At 35.0% G+C, this 14,817-nt stretch overlaps 1 protein-coding gene across 1 annotated transcript in view; it reads left to right on the plus strand.

The window, feature by feature from the left end:
- The window catches only part of FSTL5 (follistatin like 5), a gene marked incomplete at both ends in the record, with an annotated part of 323,640 nt that overhangs the window by 247,726 nt on the left and 61,097 nt on the right, over positions 1-14,817 (plus strand). The window contains 2 exons of the mRNA XM_080617101.1: positions 7,701-7,727; positions 11,958-12,076. Of these exons, the coding sequence (XP_080473227.1) occupies positions 7,701-7,727; positions 11,958-12,076 (146 nt within the window). The remainder of the gene's footprint in view (positions 1-7,700; positions 7,728-11,957; positions 12,077-14,817) is intronic.

Below are 14,817 nucleotides of genomic sequence, written 5' to 3' on the forward strand. Positions count from 1 at the left end.
TAATGTTTAGTAGCTTTTACTCTTGGTCATCAATCACAAACTGTTACTTAGTTCACCCAATCTGACATCATCATATATTGTGAAGCAATATGTACGGATTCTTTCACCTAGTCACAAAAAAGAGGATAAAAATTATCTGCCTCATGCACTGTGTCCTGGGGCTAAATTTAAAAAACAATATACCTGTTCCATGCCATTAAGTAAATCTATTTCTAACTATGCCTTTTTTACAAAATGTCATAGTCCTATCACCTAACCAGAGATAATGTGATCTGAACGCTACTGACTTGACAGGTTTACGGCCATCATAAGCAACCAGGCATCTCTACTGCCTAGAATTTGGAATGAGACTAAAAGCCTTTTGACTGTGATTTATGGCCTAAATTCTCTCTGAAAGGCTTTATGCAACTTTAATAGAATCTTCCTGTCACATCTTATACTGAATGGTACCTATTTACCTAATTTCCTCAGAGATAATTTATGCCGGCATTTTATTTTATGGTCGAGCTAAACAATTTTATACTTGTTGACAGCATCGTAGGCAAAGACTTTATTTTGAACTTCCAAGTATAAGGTAGAAATTCAGCTCATGAACCATTTTTTATTCCTATCAATTGTAGACTGGATTGAGTTAGGGACTTCAGTATGATTCATTATGATGATTTATATAAAATTGAGTAAGCTAACATGGACATATTTGACCAAATATAAAGCATCAGCAGTGCCTTTAACTGATAAATAATAGTTTAATATTCATAAACCCAGACATTGGGTTATTGTATTAACCTATCCTAAAATGAAGCTAAATTGCACGTCACACAAGAACAGAATGGAATTTTGACAGAATTTGTGTTGACATAATTAGTTTTAAAATAGTTGAAAAAAAAAATAGATAACTTTGAAAAAAAAGTTTGCTTCACAAGTAAGTTAAAGCTTACATATGTTTGTATGTAGACCCAACAAATCTGAATTTATTCTAAAATAAGAATAAAATTAAAACCAAATATGTGCATAAATGTATTCATTCTGCTGAAAAGTGGAAATTGACAAAAAGCAAATCACCTTAACCTCGTCTTTACTTTTAGCACTATTATTTTAAAAATAATCATAAAAAACTTTCATGGCTTAGCAACCCGATAGTAATAATGGCATAGATAAGGGCATTTGTTTATACATTAGAGATATGAGAAAAAGAAAAAAATAAAAGAGTAAGATAACAGATGCATTCTCTTTATGATATGTATATGATTAACCAGAACAGTTGACAGTGGTGGTGGCCATCAGTGAAGTAAGCAGACATCATTCCTTCAAACATCTTGAAATCACTATTTTATGGAATTAAAAGTACAGCAGGTTATGTTGGGACAATTCTGAAAAATAATGCTGAATTCCACACCTTTGCTATATGACCCTATTGCATCTTCCTCATTGTCCTATTTTCTATTAGACCTACTTGTGACCTCTTACCATTATGGATTGAAGGCTTGGAAAGGGACAGCAGTTTCCTGTCAGAGGGTGCAAAGTCTAGCACAATGAGCTGATATGAAACTGTTGGGTATCAGCTGTCATAGGCTGATAGAAGTTCAGCTAAAATATTTACAGAATTTTAAATACAAAGCTTGTATTTTAATGAGACAAAACCTGGAATTGACAACAGTGGTTCTATATTCATGAACAATCATTATTTGCATTCAGAAGATATCAGTGAATATTTCATCCCCTGTTTATTGGAATGATATATAATGAAGAGAAGATGTCTTTCTGCTGTTTTTCCCTCTTCTGTCGTGGTTTAAGCCCAGGCCGCAAATTAGAACCACGCAGTCTACTTCCCTCCCTACCTTTCTTCCCTCCGCTCCTGGAGGGATGGGGAGGAGAATCGAAAGAATGCAACTCCCACGGGTTGAGATAAGAACAGTTTAATAACTAAGGTATAACACAAATCACTACTGCTACCAACAATAATAATAATGATAAAGGAAATAACAAGGGAAGAGAATACAACACCTCACCACCTGCCGACCGATACCAATACCTCGCCCCCCATCCAGCAGAGTTCCAGCCCTTCTGGGGACTCTCAGTTCTACCTCCTGGGCAGGACGTGCTGTGGTATGGAATACCTCTTTGGCTAGTTTGGGTCAGGTGTCCTGTCCTGCTTCCTCCCGGCTTCCTCCCAGCTTCCCCTCCTCCCTGGCAGAGCATGAGACTCATAAAGTCCTTGGTCAGAGTAAACATTCTGACCAGCAATTGAAAACATCGGTTTTATCAGTATTATTCCCAGGCCGAAAGTCAAAACCACAGCGCTGCACCAGCTACTAAGAAGTAGAAAAAATGACTGCTACTGCTAAACCAGGACATCTTCTTAAAGCCATTTTAAACTTCATTGTTCTCCTAGTGCAGCAAGCTAGGAAATTTTTCAGATGTTGAGGTTTTAATTGATACAACTTTGTTTGAGTACCAGTGCAAAAAAAAACATTTTATGAAAATATCTTCTTTAGCTTTCCTTTAGAAAGGAAAAATTCAGGTTATTTAGGCACACATACATGAAATAGATCCAAAAGAATGACAGTTTTCAATTTAAAAATAAGAATAAAAAAGTAGTTAATAGATCTTAAAAGTTCCTTCAGCATTTTCTTGCATAATGGCCACTGAAGCATGTCATAGAAGAAGTAAAACTGTTCCTAGAAGAAAATGAAGTATTGTGCTTCAAGAACAAGTTTCTTTTTCTGAGTCTTGTTGCCCTGATCTTGTTTTTCTCTGTATATATATAGTATTGTGTGCTGATTACTGATAATGTGAACATCTAATTATATTACCAAAAGGAAGCAGAAGAGTACATTTAATTTCCAAACTCAATGACAGTCAATCTTACAAATATAAATATATATATATATACACACACATTATTTCCAGCTGTTATGTTTGGAAACGTATGTTTGGCAAACAGAAAAGTAGGGAAGAATATCACTGTAGCTGACATAACTGAAAACTTTGACATTTGTTATTGAGACAGAAAAGTGAACATGATGACATATATTACCAATGTGATAAGACGAGTAGGATACAGACACTATTTAGAAAATAACATTGTAGTACCCTTGCATTCATTTAGTGGCAGAAATACCATGGAGTTTTGCAGTTGTTGTTTCCATCCAAAGGGGATAATACTGCTGTTACAGTCTGCTGCAGAATTTCATGAAGTGCTAAGGACACAGTTTACTGAAAAAATGTACAACCTGTTACTGTTTAGCCAACATAGAAAATGAATAACAAAGATGAAGAGTAGGCTTTCAGATGTGATGTTAACTATTGACAATCAAAGACTGGGTCTGAGCACAGAAGCATAGAATAGAATAGCTATGTAAGTACCATGAAGAGTGAATTTATGGAGCTGTAAGTGTCCTTAAAAAAAAAAAAAAAGAAAGAAATCTTCTTTCAGGAAAATGTGGATTCTCGCCTCTTCTATACTGAGTGGGTGGGGGGAGAGGCATGGCACAGTGTTCTTTTAAGATATCAATATAAAAGGACCAACAACAAATGGTGTAATAAAACAGCTGTTTTAATAAGACAGAGTAAAAAGAGGAATATAGACAGCAAGTAAATCTTATGTCCCTTCATGTGGCATCAGATGAACTATGTTAACTTTAAAATTAATAAGTGTGGGGCTTTTAAAGCACTTTTTTTATCACACTCCCCCTTTTTATTTAGCGCAACTCAGAGACGTACTTATGATTTTGCATTAATGTGTTCTGTATTTAGCATCTTAAATCATCTAATTTGCTGTGCAGTTCCACAAAGTTAAATAATTATAATTACTTATTTTCCTTCCTATGTCAACCCTAGAAAAAATCTACTGATCAAAAGTAGAACTTTATGGCTAAATTTATGGACCTCAAGTGCCATATATTACATAGCCCTTTCCTTACAATGTGAAGAGAAAACTAATTTTAAAGAAAATCTTCCAAGTTGCCCTGGGGAAATTAATTTGGTTTATTACAGAAAAAGACTATATAAGATGACACAGACAGACACAGAACTGTCATCTGCATATAGAGACAGTGTTCGGGCATGCAGGGATAGTGTTAGAAGTTTCAGCTTCTGAATTTTGCAGCTGAATCTGGTTAAGGACTTGAACAGCAAAAGATAGGCTTCCATAGAGACACTGGCAGTGTCCTGGGTTCAGCAGCAGCAGTCAGTTTTTCTCCTTCTTAGTAGCTGGTGCAGCGCTGTGGTTTTGACTTTCGGCCTGGGAGTAATACTGATAAAGCCGATGTTTTCAGTTGCTGGTCAGAATGTTTACTCTGACCAAGGATTTTATGAGTCTCATGCTCTGCCAGGGAGGAGGGGAAGCTGGGAGGAAGCAGGGACAGGACACCTGACCTAAACTAGCCAAAGAGATATTCCATACCACAGCACGTCATGCCCGGGGATGTAACTGGGAGTTCCCCGTAAGGGCACATGCTCTTCTCTGTCGGGCTCATTTCTGGCGGGTGGTATCGTATTCTCTTCCCTTGTTATTTCCTTTATCATTATTATTATTGGTGGTAGCAGTAGTGATTTGTGTTATACCTTAGTTACTGGACTGTTTTTATCTCAACCCGTGAGAGTTACATTCTGTCGATTCTCCTCCCCATCCCTCCAGGAGCTGGGGGAAGAAAGGGTGGCAGGGGGGAAGTAGACTGCGTGGTTCTAATTTGCGGCCTGGCCTTAAACCACGACAGGCAGCAAAAAGGCTAGGGAGAATATGGGCCTGCTGCTGAGTGGGGCAGATGAAGTAGGGCTGGAAGAAGGCCAATGCTACTCTTCAAGAAGGCCATGGAGATTCCAAGACATAATAGGCCCATCAGTTTCACCTTGATTTCTGGGAAGGAGAGGAAGCAAATAACCCTGGAAACCATTCCCCAGAACATGAAGGACAAGAAGATTTTTAAGAGCAGTCAGTGTAGATTAATGACAGGGAAATAATGTCTGGTCATACTTCTGCAATCAGGTGACTGGCAAGGGAGGGTGAGATGAGGAGTGGATGTTGTTTATCTTGTCTTTAGAAATGCTTTAGACACTGTCTCCTAATATAACCTAGAAAAATGGATGAAGTACAGGGTAGATGCACAGACAGTGGGGTGAATTCAAAATTGGCTGAACTGCCAGGCCCAAAGGTTGTGATCTGTGCCACCAATTCCACCCAGAAGCCAGTCACTTGCGGCATACCCCAGGGCTATTTCTTTGTCCTGTCTATCAAAGTACAAATGACTGATTTAACACTTCAGCAAAGTGAAACAAACACAAGCACCTTAGCATTCCATCTTCGAAGTTGTCAGCTTTTATATAGAATGACTTGGCTGCATAGTGCTCACAAAGCAGGTACCATATTTAATTGATGGGAAGGACAGTACTGTATTATCAGAATTTCTTCTCCTTTTGGTCATACTGTCTCTGTGTGAGACTTCAGTTGTTTTCATCCTGCAGTGAAAATTTCTGTAGCTCTAAAGTTATGAACATATAGTTCTCTCTTAAACATTCTTTTTACACAAATCAACAACTTTTTTCTTTTTGTCTAACTAAAATAATTCAAGAGCTCTAAACCTTTTAGTCCATTCCTTCTATAATTGCAACTGATGATCTACTGATTAGGTCTTTATTTAAAAAATAATAGCTGTCAATAAAACATCAAATTAATATTCCATCTCATGATTGCAACTTACAGTCAAAGGTCTAGTTCAGGGAAATAATCAAATAGTTTAAAAATAAGCAGCCAAATGTTATTTAGAAGAGATATGTTAAATACTCTGTTCATGTCTGCCACTGAAATATACAGTAAATCAAATCCATTTTGTGCTGTCAGCACTGGATGTAAGTCTAAGAGTCATACTGGTATTAGCAGTTTAGTCACCAAGAAGTTTCATTAAGAGCAGCTGAATGTCTGGAGGACACACACGTACTCAGTCAAAGTAATGAAGACTTCCTTCAAAACTAGTCTCTTCTGAAAGCAATAACCTGAAATCAGAAAAGCAAGTATAAAGGCTTGAGAAATAAAGTTAAAATATGTTTGTACCATTTTGACCTTAGCAGTAGTTCAGCAGAAATTCTCCTTCCTGATGTAAGGGCTTACTACTCAGTCTGAGTAAGTGACAAGATGGCGCATTCCATTTGTCTTGACATTTGCAGTTTATTGAACCCTAACGTTTCAAATATTAAAGAAAAAGATCATATTTGAAAATAATGCACACATAGTAGTGCAGAGAATTAAGCCGCTTTAAGATAATAAAGCACAGACTGAGCATGTTTGAAAGCTGCACTGATGTTATGTGTTGGGAAACGGGGATTTTTTTTATGCAATTCATTGTCGCTTCACTGCAACAGTATTACTTTTACTTTCTACTTATGTGGTGATCTCTCATTTGTATGTTTCAAAGCATTGAAGGTAAAAACTAAGCATCACCTTAATTTTAACATGGGATAACTGTATGACACAGTTTAAATACTGTGTTTGAGGTCATATAATGAGGTAGCTCTGTGGAGAAAATTTGTGGAGAAAAAAGATAATAAAATCAGAGGACAAAAAGTAGTAGAGGAGAGGAAGAGACAAAAAAAAACCCGAAAAGCCCAGTAGCTCTGTTATCCTGAGTTATGTGGATCATGAGCTTGTTGGAAGGTAGGTTGACGCTTTTTCCAAGGACCCTTCTACATATTTTGGGCTCTGTATGTTCTTTCAGAACTCCAGAATGAGAGAAATGCTGCACTACTTGAGGCAGAAAGCCCATCTTGGTCCTGTCTTCAGCAGTGCCTGGTAAAAGATGCTTGGGAAAAATCAGTGTCCAGGATGTTCCTGGAGTGGTAGTTGTTCTTTTTTCTAATCTTGAGCAGTCAGCAGCTGAGGGACTTTTGTGTACCAACATAATTTTAATAATGTGTCTTCCATTACTTTTATCAAACTTTTTACTAATGCTTTTACAACACTTTTTTTTTTTCAATGAACATCACAATTCCATTACGTCTATGTATGAGGCAGACATGTTCTCCTTTCCTTTAATTTTTTCTCTATTTCTGAAGATCATTACTTTACAAAGACTTTGGTTTTCAGTGATGGTGTTTTAAACAATTTATGCTGAGCTCTAAATATTTTAAATTTGCAAATTTCTATTTGCTTTCTTTTTTATTCTCTCCAGGCAGAAAGAGTAAGATTAGGATAATTAGTTTTCACTGATCTCAAAGGTCCAATTGTAAACAAGATGGCCAAAATACAACTTATTTTTTCATGGAAGTAACCAACTTAAACACTTAGTGGATACCATGCCATCTGATAGTTTCTATCCTGGTCTTCCAAAGATAATGACAACCATTATACAGCATGACAACTTTGATAGCATGGCTGTGTTATCTTTGATGCATTTTAGTTTTGCATGTTTCTGTCATAACTATGTCCTGAAATAAATCTCTTCAAAGTCCAGTGCTTAAAGGATGTTATGAAAATTACATCACTGTTATTAGTATGCATAATTTATGTGTATGCCAACACCACTTTTTTAATGGATTATGAAACACAGTATTGATAAAGGGTAATGGTGTTAATTTGGGCGGAGGGGTTGTAGCAGGTGGTAGTGACGTTTATTCCAGTAATGTGTCATAATTATTTCAGAATTGAGATATCATTCATGATTTTTTTTCTTGTTCATTTGTGTTTTCTGTTCTCTTACATGCTGCAGTTGCAAACATATTGTGGCGAGAGCAAGGTACTAATACATACGGCTTTTTTTGTATTTTCTGAATTATGATGAAATGCGCATCTATTGTTCCTTTTGTGTGCTCTGTGTTGGAGGGGTTTTTTTTGTTCGTACTCTGCCATTACAGTAATTATGTTCCCCCTTGCAACATTCCAGATATTTGGAAAAATTTAAAGAAAAAAATACAGTGGAAAATGATCCTTCAAATGCGCATGTCTTTGCGAACTTTTTTCTTTTGGGAAGAGAGAAGGAAATAAGCTGTTAAAAAAAAAAATCAGACAAATACTCAAAGGAGTACCACAAGAAGCTCAGATTTAAAATGTAGATCTTTAATTTTTGTTTCTTTTCTGACATGATAAAGCTTCCAGCCAATCAGCCAGTATGCGGTTGGGATTGATCTTCTTGTTCTAATCATTCTTATTTGACAAAATTATAATTTTAAACAGCATAATTAAAATTGAGACACCTGTTGTTGCTTAATGAGGCAAGATATTTTATTCTTATACTCAGGAAGGGTTTATATAAATTTTATATAAAAGGGTTTAAATAAATGTTGGGAGGAGGAATGATGCTTTATGGTTTGTGACTAACTGAAAGATAAATATAAATAAAATCAATATCAGGTGCTAAAATTGTAGAAAACATGGAAAGTATATTTAACTGACAAAGACAGGCATTACTTTCAAATATATGTGATAATTTCATAAAGCATATTACAGAAAAATATCATAATTGAAGTGTTGTCATGAGGTCTCATTTTGTTGCCTATTCTTAATTCTTAATTATTCTTAATTTAATTGTTGCCTTATTCTACTTGAAATTAATTCTTAATTTCAAGTTGAAATTAATGAAATAATATAATGTATTTCAGGAATAGAAAGTTTTTTTAATTATTTCCATTGGAAGACTGATAACACTGTAAGTGAATCAGGCTTTGCTATGAATTCACGCTGCAAGTGGTATTTCTGCATATTTCTTAAAGGTATATTTTCAATTAAAAATTGAGAAATTTCACTTGTCTAATTACATAGCAACCTTTGGCATTTTCTAGTGTGTTTACAAATATGAATTAGTTTTATTTTTTATATTCTTGTTTTACTGATTGCTCAGCTGGTATAAACAATCAGTTTCTTGATTATGGTGGAGTTTCCCTGTAATCCTCCTGCTCTATTGAACTTGCAGAGTAAAAGTGGCATGTTCAGAGTTTCATACAATTCAACAGTTAACAATTAAAAAGATGCACAGGAAGATTCTAACACCAAAGTTTCAAATGTATGGTATTTTCACCACTTATTGGGAAGGTATCACTTGTGTTCTATCTTATGTTTTATCTTGGATAAAACTGAAAACAGGATTGTCATCACCTTGATTTTTCAGAGGACTGTCTTTTCAAGTCAGGTCATGTGTTGCTTTGAGTAGCTAGAATGCACTTAGGAAAACTTAAATTCTGATAATGACCAATTAAAGATAGTAGCTTACCAGAGTGCTTATGGTAAAGGCATTCAAATTTCTCTGTGACTATTGTGAAACTTAACAGAAAACAATTTATAGTAGAGATTGTGAATGTGAAGTGACAGTATAATCTTCTAGAGCAGATTTTCTTGATCTCTCTTGCATTTCTCATCACAACATAAGGCCATTCCTTATCTTTCCAACAAGTGTCGTTACTGGTTGCAGTGTTGAAATTCATTTGCAAGAGAGCAATGCCCTGAAGATGCCAGTAAGCATCACCACTAACTTCTCTGGACCATGCATACTCTGTCATCTTCTGTTATCTGTTATATTAACAGATAGGAAGAGAGGGATGGGTGATTAGTAGGACAATTAAGCTTGTGAAACCATAGACTGGCTTCAGATCCTGCAGTGCATATTTCTGTATGAGGTACACAAAAGACTACTTGCTTGTGTAAATGTAAAAAGAGTATGCGTCAGAAAATCTGGAAGGATTTTGAAGGTGTGTTAATTTTTTTATTACCATAATAATACAATACACACACACATAAATATATCCATATATTAACCTATATGCAAAAGAAAGCCAAAACCACCACCTTTTTTTTTTTTTTTTTTTCAAATCAATTAGCCATTTTTAAATATAGATTCAGTGTAAATGAGGCAAATATATTTGTTTATTGTTGTTGCTTCTGGCATTGTATCATAAATGAACTGTGTTGGGTTTGGTGCTAGGAAGATTGCAAAATTAGGTCAGAAGTCTTTATAGGAATAGCTCCTGTAGTTGTGAAGAAATGTCTTGCCTAGGTGATCAGATATTTGTATAGATTAGATATTTGTACAGATATTTGTAGACATATGCTCAAAGGAAGAGTTTTGAGGTAATAAGTACTTGGAAAGGGGGATTATTTTGTTGGATCCACAGGTAAAGGTTCCTTATATTAACTGATTTCCTTAACTCAGTGTTGAAATGGAAGGACATTTCTTACTGTGCCTCCCTCACTGATTTTGAAGAACGATTTGGTGGACGTTGTTATACACACATTGGAAATAAAGCCTTAAAAGTTTAGGCTGTGTTACTATATAGGAATACCTGTGGATGGGAAAGCCTGCCTTGGAGTATTGATAACTGAGGAGAAAGTTTTAGGAGTCTGTTTATCAAATGTCTTTACCGCCTGGGGCCATCAGCTGATTTACTTCCTCATGTTCTGGTAACACACTTTAGCCAATGAGACCAGGGAGAAGGCAAAGCCTTGTTTTTCCCCAGCCAGGTCCACATATTTATTTATCACAAAGATACAAGAAGTCAGTTGCTCATCTATAAATCTCTACAACCCAACACATATTACTATATTTTAAATGTCTATATTACCTATGTGATCCCTACTGGGGGCTGGGAACTTTTATGTGTGTGCATACATATGCACCTATATACAAACACTCACTTCCCCCTCCCCTCCCCCACTTAATATTCTCATTATTTTATTGGATATTATGAATTGTTCTCTCTCTATTAATATAGAGAGCTTTCCTTCAGAATTTAGGATAAGTACAATTTCAGACTCAAATTTATTTTTCCTGGGTTTTATTCCCGTGTCCCTGTGCCAAATGCTTTTAATGTCAAGTGAAAGCTTGGACCTGTATCCAGGATACATGTATGTTTTTATCATTGTACCCAACAACTTAGCTGTCAGAGTTTGTTATAGTGGTAATTTTATGAGTACTATGATTTTCTTCATAGAATTTTACAAATATGAACTGATTGTCATAGCATCTACATAGCCAATCAGCAACTGAGGCCTATAAGGATGCTGGGGAGGGACTCTTCATTAGGGACTGTAGTGGTAGGACATGAGGTAACGAGTTCGAACTTAAACAGGGGAAGTTTAGATTAGATATAAGGAAGTTTTTTACTGTGAGGGTTGTGAGGCACTGAAATGTGTTGCCCAAGGAACTTGTGAATGCTCCATCCCTGGCGGTGTTCAAGGCCAGGTTGGACAGAGCCTTGGGTGACATGGTTTAGTGTGAGGTGTCCCTGCCAATGGCAGGGGGGTTGGAACTAGATGATCTTAAGGTCCTTTCCAACCCTAACTATTCTATGATTCTATGATAAACTAAGGTGAATGTCCTTTTTTGTGGTCAAGAGCATGACCTCAGGTATTATGAGACTTCATGCCACACAAAGAGTTTACATCATGCTCTCAGTCAGCAACATTGCTGTAGAAGTACTGCATAGTTCTGTAAACATTTGTGGCCCTTCAAACTTTGAATGACTATCTGCCTAACTATGGCTTTAGAGCCAATATACATTAGAGCAATATACATTAGAGAATATTTTCTTTTCTGACTGAAAGAAATTTCAAATAAGGGTTTATAATAAATATTCAGAACTTCTCTTTCAATGTTATACAGAAATTACTTTAACATTTCCATCCCTCAGACAAAAATAAGAATGCTGGAGAATTTATATTAATTTGATTTCAGTGTAGATGATTTCACAAGATCACTTTTGTTACTGCAGCTGTCAAACTATATATTTCTAGATCTCTATGCATAAAAATACTGTCTTGCAAATGGAGAAGGCTATGTGAAATTCTGAATAATGTAACAGCTTTTTTTTCGTTTTACAACAAAAGATCCCACAGGATGTTCTGTATTAGCACTATATGTGTTAACAAATTGGTTTCATGCCAAAAATATGATGAGGTTTTTAATTCAAGACAAGAATTTTCTTTTTTTTTTGTCATTATTTAATTTTATACATTTCAATGTGTTTTTGTTCCTAAGGTCTGGGAATTGGGAACATGTTTTACGTTTTTTACGAAGATGGCATCAAAGTAATACAACCAGTGGAATGTGAATTTCAGAGACATATTAAGCCTAGTGAAAAACTCCTCGGTTTTCAGGCAAGTCATTTTTTTTAAATCTGTTTGTAGTGTTTTCTCAGTTGTAGTTTTCTTTAGATAAGTATTTATTATTGTTAGTTTAGTTCTTTCTGCTTGCTATATTCAAACATATCTTTTCAATTAATAAGTAGTTTATGGTTATGAACTCAAAATTTCATGTATTTTCCTTGATCAAACACAAACTTTCAATCTCTCTTTTAGATTGAATATTCCCTGTATACTTTTCAAACCCTTTATTTTCTTTGGCTGTCTTTTCCCTGTTCTTTAACAACTCTATTCCTTGTTTCTGGTTTAGTGGTTGTTTTTTCTTCCTCCTCTCCTCCCCAGTTAAGTGCATCTCTGTGAATCAGGGATTGACTCTCTCTCTATTAAATATAGGATCTAAAGTTATTATTTTTAATGATTTCTTTTTCTCCACTGGATGTTTGTCTGTATTAAACTGTCAGCTATCATGAGGCAAATCCCTATCCTGATAAATACTCTTAACAGCTCCACTGAAGTTAGTACAGATGATTGATGCTTTGACTCAAACTTACAATTCATATAAGTAGTTTTAGTAACTTTATTGTTAACAGATTTATAGCTGATTTCACCAAATTCTATGCATTTATGGAATAGTTTCCATGTGTAGTATACATCATAACAGTAGTGTATCCTCCACTTCCATTTATTCTTTTGATGCTTTTCTTTTACTGCTAATCAAATTGCTAGCTGACATGATGCATGTTCTCACAGGATCACTTGGTTCTCATCACTACATTAAGACTTGTTTTATGTGATCTATCAGCTATCAAAAATAATAACTTTTTCTCATCATTTGGATTTGAATGAGTGACCTTGAAATACATAACAGCCTATGAGCTGTACACTTTGGGTTTTTTCTCTAATGCCTAAAGCACAGTGAAATAAAAGCAGAACTGTCTCAATGGAATTTGCCTCTTCAGTTATCATTATTGATGTCAAAGGCTGCTGTACTCAGCAGCAAGATTTATTTTAGTGTGAATAATTATGCTTTGAACAGCTAATCATACCTTGATTTGCACTGCTTATGTGAAATTAGGTTGACATGGCCAAAAGTAAGCCAAAAGCTTTTTTTATGGCTGTTAAATTCAAAAGCTGATTATTTAAGAAGTCTGTAAAATTTTATTGGTCTAAAGTGCAGCCTAGATTTTAAGGATATTTTTATTGAAATGTGGTAATAATCAGGATGGATAAGTCAAACTTATTTCTGTTTTGTATAATAATTATATCCTAGGGGAAAAAAATAAAAAAAAAAAAAAAAAAAAAGAGACCAGGAAAGTAGGCTGTTTGATAACTTTCATTTTAAAGTAGATATTGACTTGTCCTTCTTCTGGTGTCTTTGGTTTATGGGTAGGTGTGGTATATAAATAGCCAGAAATTAAACTTTGTACCTACATACATGTAATTTTTCCCGTTGAATTCAACAATATTTCTAGTTATTTCTCTGAACTCTAAAAACATGTTCCCCCACATAGTGGTTAATAAATCTTTACTCCTGCAAGAGAAATAAGAAATAATTGGAAAATATATCCTTATGTGTTTCTACTCATAGTGACAATATTGCTTACTCTGCATTAAAAAAAAAAAAAAAAAAAAAAAAATTTCAATATAAAATTTTTCAGAAAACCCTTTAATATTACTTTCATCTTAGAAGAAGGATTAAACACAGGTTTAAAAGAAATTCTCTGCATATACTGCTAATACTGTGACAACAGTAGTATATTCTCAAAAGAAATCATTGTGAAGCTTTAAACGTCTTTTTAAAGAATATATCTTCAAGCCTTTTTGTAAGACTTGTTTTCTCTAAATAAGAATAATAAAAATAACCCAGTTTTCCAGGCTCAGACTTTTCAAGTTTAGCATGTGATCATTTAGTGGTAAGAGTTTGTGTCATAAATTGCTTGCTAGTAATTCTCTTTGACCTAGCCATATGACTTTGCTAATCGGAGATATTGGTATGCTGCATGTTTTGAGGTGGCTTTACTTAGACTTTCATATCTATGTCAGCTATTGCTAACAAAATCTCCATCACTTATCTCGTGACATATACCTAAAGGAAATAGATGCCTGTTTAAACCACTCCCATTTCTCATTTCTTTACACTTTTCTGAATTAGCTATTCAAGTGATAAGTAAAACTCCAGCAGACCTGTTTCATTCCAAACATTTGCTGAAGTCTAGGAATAGTTCTAAATTCCTCAGTGCAGTTCAGGTACTAGAAGTGCTACAGAAAATATCTGAATATTACATGTGATACTGCAGTGTTCCACTCCAGGTTTCCTGTTTGCCTGTCAACAAAATTAATTATCTTTAGCTGAGCTCCTGTAAAAGAATGAACCCGGATGCCTCTACATGCCATTGCATTGTATTGTGAGCAAATGTTGCAGATGTTACATGTACATATATAAGTATGTTAATTTTGCTAAAGGTAAATACAATTTTTCAATAACTGTATACTTGAGGACCCTTATCTAAATATTTAATTGCCTCTTATGCAGCCAAGTGTCAATACAGCAAAGCACTTTCATTGTGTTTAAAGCAAAGCTAAAGGTTTGGTGCTTTACTGGATCATCATGGTTCACAGAAAATTATAGAGCTTCCTCCTCTCCTTCCCAGAATCTCCTGAATTATTTGAATCATCTAAATTAATATTAAATGAAAGTAGACTTTTATTAGGCTGATAGTGAAAATTCTATTCACATGGGCACAAAAATAAACTTA

This window comes from Psittacula echo (assembly GCF_963264785.1).
Source record: "Psittacula echo genome assembly, chromosome: 1".
Taxonomy (NCBI): domain Eukaryota; kingdom Metazoa; phylum Chordata; class Aves; order Psittaciformes; family Psittacidae; genus Psittacula; species Psittacula echo.